General features: G+C 58.3%; 3 protein-coding genes across 3 annotated transcripts in view; all 3 read right to left on the minus strand.

Moving 5' to 3' along the window:
• Positions 1-24: 24 nt before the first annotated feature.
• On the minus strand, positions 25-2,135 carry P152DRAFT_196127 (uncharacterized protein). Its single transcript, XM_033674302.1, has one exon. The coding sequence runs from the start codon at positions 1,806-1,808 to the stop codon at positions 177-179; it is 1,632 nt and encodes a 543-aa protein (XP_033537398.1). The 5' UTR covers positions 1,809-2,135; the 3' UTR covers positions 25-176.
• P152DRAFT_363775 (uncharacterized protein) lies at positions 2,013-2,447 on the minus strand (the record flags this gene model as incomplete). The annotated part of the gene is made up of 3 exons (XM_033675397.1): positions 2,013-2,081; positions 2,205-2,327; positions 2,427-2,447. Coding segments are annotated over 3 exons (213 nt in total), but the record flags the coding sequence as incomplete, so codon positions are not given.
• A 1,261-nt stretch (positions 2,448-3,708) lies between these two features.
• P152DRAFT_511860 (uncharacterized protein) overlaps positions 3,709-4,288 on the minus strand; it is a 4,762-nt gene continuing 4,182 nt past the window's right edge. The window contains exon 5 of the mRNA XM_033682727.1: positions 3,709-4,215. Within this exon, the coding sequence (XP_033537400.1) occupies positions 3,865-4,215 (351 nt within the window). The 3' untranslated portion in view covers positions 3,709-3,864. The remainder of the gene's footprint in view (positions 4,216-4,288) is intronic.

Consider the following 4,288-nt stretch of genomic DNA (forward strand, 5'->3'; position numbering starts at 1 on the left):
ATTGCTTGGAAATTCATTCACTGGAGGATGGATGATGTCTCTAAACTCTTCGCCAGAATCTACAAACCATACAGCATAATTATATAGGATAACCAAGGAACTCTTTGATTACTATATCAATCCCACTCTGAATCAACACTATACATCTCAGTCTGTGCAGTATCACGTCATCCTGCCTAAAAGAACACCACCACCTCCCCCCTCTCATTCTTCCTCAACCGCAACCCCCGCCACAACTCCTTCTCCTCATCCCCCTTACTCAACAACGTCCTCCCCTCCCTCCCCACTCCATTGCCCTCCTCCCCATGCCCGCTCCCATGCCCGCTCCCATGCCCATTACTCCCCATCTGATACCACCGCTCATACCGCTCCCGATGCCACCGCTTCAACGCCTTGTTGACACTACACCCCCGCTCGCTCCCGGGGCCCTTCGTCACGAATCCCAAAAACATCTCCTGCCTTGCCGACGCCGTCGGAAACAAGCTCGTCAACCGCTGCGCCGCCTCCCCATCCTTCCGCACCCCAGTCGCCGCCCCGTTCCTATCCCCGCTCCCATTCGTCTGCGCCACCCCCATCCCCGCCACCCCGTGCGGATGCAACACCATCGCCCCCGCATCCCGCTCGGCGCTCCGCGATCGATCCCGATGGTATTCGATCGCCTTGAGCTTTCGAGTCGGCCGTCCGTCGCTGTCATAGCCATTCTCTTTGATCGCGCGGCGCTGTTTTCTTCGGCTGCGCCGCTCGCGATCGTGCTCTCGCTCGCTGTCGGTGTCGCTGCTCTCGCTACGGCGGCGGCGTTCGCGCTCCAGGTGGGTTTTGTGCTTGCGGACCATGACGAGCGCGCCGTCGGCGGTGACGCCGGTGGAGGCGGTGGCGTTGGTCTGGGCGGAGGAGCCCGAGGTGATGCGGCGGATGGTGTCCGTGACTCGTGATCGTCCTCGCTCCTTGTCCTTGTCCTTGTCTTTATCTTTCTCCTTCTCCTTCTCCTTCCGCTGCTCCCGCTCCGCCCGCCGCTGCGCTACATCTCGCACTAACCGCGAACTCTTCCCTTTCGCCTTTTCCTCTTCCATCCCCGCCTCCCGATCTCGCTCCCGCTCCCTCCACGCACGTGACTTTCGCACTTCCTCGGACATGAATCCTCCGTCCGCCTGCTTCGCCCGCTTCATCGGACTGAGCGGACTGTCCTGGACGGCGCCTCTAGGGTAGTCAGGCGACCCTGGGAACTCATGCCGATGGAGCAGCCGGGACAATCCGCCGGTAAGCCCGGTATGGAGGCCGGGCGTTGCTTCCAACGCGTCGGCCATGTGGATGTCGGCGGTGTGCGGCAGCGCGGCGGAGGTGGGACCGGAGTGCGCGTGATGGTGCTGGCGGGCGGAGAGATCGAGGTCCTCGACCGGGGCGCGCTTGCGCTTCTTCTTGGTGGTGCTGGTGCTTGGGGTGTCGTGGTCGAGGGACTTGGTGCGGTGGTGAGCGGGGGCCGGGGTCACGTATTTATAGTTTATAGCGGGTGCTCCGGGGGTGCGTGCGGAGGGTGGAGGAGGTAGGTCGTGGCTGTGGCCGTTGGGATACGGGGGAAGGGTGCCGTAGCTGTCGAAGCGGTCGAAGGTAGGTGGGACAGGCGCGGCGCCGTAGCCAAATCCGGATGATTCGTATTCTCTTTGAGAGGTAAATTCGGGGTGGAGGTCGTGAGGAGACTTGGATTGGAACTGGAAGGGGTTGGCTTTCGAGTCGTGCTTGTCCGAGTGCTTGTCGACCGACATGGTGTCTTGTTCCGGTTCTGTTTCCGCATGAGGCGCGTGGTCGATCATCCGCCCGTTCTCCTGTTCCAGCGCGAGAGTGTCGCGAGATTTGTTGTCGACGAGGAAGTCAAAGACATTGACGGGTGGTGGACTCGGGGCTGCGGGCGGCGCATCCACAATTGCGACGGTACCGGAGTCGACATCGAGGGCATCTTCGACATATGGTTTGCGAGGGACGAGGGATTGCGACGCGCCATTTGTTGTACGCGACTGCTGTTGAGCTTTGGTTTTCTTGCCTTTGAAAAGAGACCCTTCGTATTTTTGCGCTTCGGTTATACAGCTCTGAGAGGGAAATATGATCAGTTACTGGCCCAAATTGAATTTTCAATCGCATTTTGATCCTGAGATTCGTTTGCACTCGGTTTGCTTGTTGACGGGTCCGTCTGTTGCAGTGATGGTACATACGGTATGCGCTCGATAGTCTGTCCCATGGAAATAGGTATGGCAGTCGATACAAGTGTACGACGCGCCTCGACACTGGTTCCTATGCGGATCCAACTTCTTCTTCGTGAGAACATCGCCGCAGTTCTACAACACCGACATCCTTAGGTTAGCACAGGGCAATTTCGCATCGGGATTCTGACCCGACCGCCTCGCGCAAAGGGACCAATCAACCGGATGGCGTACCTCGCATGAAAACGACACCATGATGCACCGGATGCAGGTTCTGCTGCTGCGAACCCGTGCTGGATTCTGGTCTTGCAGTAGTCGGTCCCACTGGTCGCTCGCGTGCAAAAGTCGTGTCTTGGTGGGATTGGAAGATGAGGGGAGATGAAGGGAGAAGCGGTGTGTATCGGGATGAGAGAATGAGAAATGTGATTCAGGGATGAGAATTGGGAAAAGGGACGAAAGTGGAACGGGGGTGGTGGTGGTGGTCAATGTGGTGGTGGTGGAGACGAGGGGCAGCAGGGAGGAAGAATCTGAAGCGCTTCACCCCCTTACGCTCCACCACTCTGACCTCACCACTCACTTCCGTCCTCCAGGGACTATTATTACTACTGACTACTCCGTAACAAGTAACAATAAACTAACAAGTAACAAACAACACGCTAAGCGAGTAATCCTGCGCGTTTCGGATTAACCGCTCATCGCCAGTCCGCCGTGCGAGTCTGCATCGGGTGAAACCAGCCCTATATCCCCTCCTTCCTATTACTCTCCCCTACTATCGAACATGCGACCAACGCGGATTGGCGAGAGCCATCTGCACTCCTGCAGGCACTCCGAGATTACTCGAGCGATTCGGGGATTGGCATGCTGGCCTTGCATCCTCCCGCTTGCTGCATGCCGCATGATCCAGTCACGCGTAATCCATCGTCACCCTTGTCGATATGACGAAGCTAAGCCCTCCAAAGTCCAACCCGGGGAATGACCATAGGACGAGGGCCACCCCATGCCGTGATGTTTGGTGGTCATCGGTCATCCGTGGCTGTCGTGCCGTCGTGATGGAGCCGAATGTGGCTGACTGCATCGGGATGATCGGACTGGGATGCGATCGACATGCAATTTCCGTCGCGAGAGAGAAAACATGTGGACGGGTTCCGATCACTTGGTGAGCTAGGAGACTTCCGATTGTATCGCGATGGGCGTGATGTTGGAAGGTTTTTGGTTTGGATGGAATACTGCTGCTCACAAGACACACCGACCAAGGGTGTGTGGTCGGCTCCTAGGGATCGTGAAGGAGGGCAGGTGGCGGGCCTTGCCAGGTAGAGCTGTAGAAGAAGTATCTCCAGAATCATCCAAGGGTTTATCAAAGATAATACTCGATCTCACAGTACGACTGTTGAGTAGCGTATAGCTAATAGGACCATGAATGATGTGATTCTGAGGGAATGCCTTATTCTTCACCCAAATACTGAAACTGACTGGAGCAGAGCGAGTCCGTGGAGCAGAGCGAGTCCGGTAGCAAATTGCTAGGAAAAAACCAAGATATGCATTAAACTATCTACTAATCAGAAGAAACTTCTCCCTCGCTGCACTTCCGCTCCCCCATAACACCACACCCACCAACCATAAACCCCTACTATCCTACCTCGTCATCCATCCCCATCACCCGATCACCCTCTACCTACAACACCTTCCCCGCTACTGCACTCTGACTCCGATCCTTCATCTCCACCTTCTTCAACCCCTTCCCCTTTTGAATCTGCCCCAACAACGCCCCCCGATCCGGCGCTCCCCCCATCGACGGTGCCGGTGCCCCTCCCATCGGTGGTGGGGGAGGTCCTCCCATTGGGGGCGGCGGAGGCCCTCCCGGCGGGGGCGGAGGCGGCGCCCCTCCCATCGGCGGCGGAGGCGGTCCGGGCGGCGGCGGCGGCGACGACACGGTGATAGCGGGCGAGTCCGGGCGGGAGCCCTTGTTGTCAGTGGCGGATAGCGGGCGCGGGGGACCCATGGTGCCGAAGAGGATGGAGGCGAGCTGCTTGGCGGAGCCGCCGACGGGGGAGGGGCCTTCGTCGTCGGACGAGGAGGCGTCGGAGACCACGGACCAG

Source organism: Eremomyces bilateralis, assembly GCF_010015585.1.
Source record: "Eremomyces bilateralis CBS 781.70 unplaced genomic scaffold P152scaffold_3, whole genome shotgun sequence".
In the NCBI taxonomy this organism is placed as follows: domain Eukaryota; kingdom Fungi; phylum Ascomycota; class Dothideomycetes; order Eremomycetales; family Eremomycetaceae; genus Eremomyces; species Eremomyces bilateralis.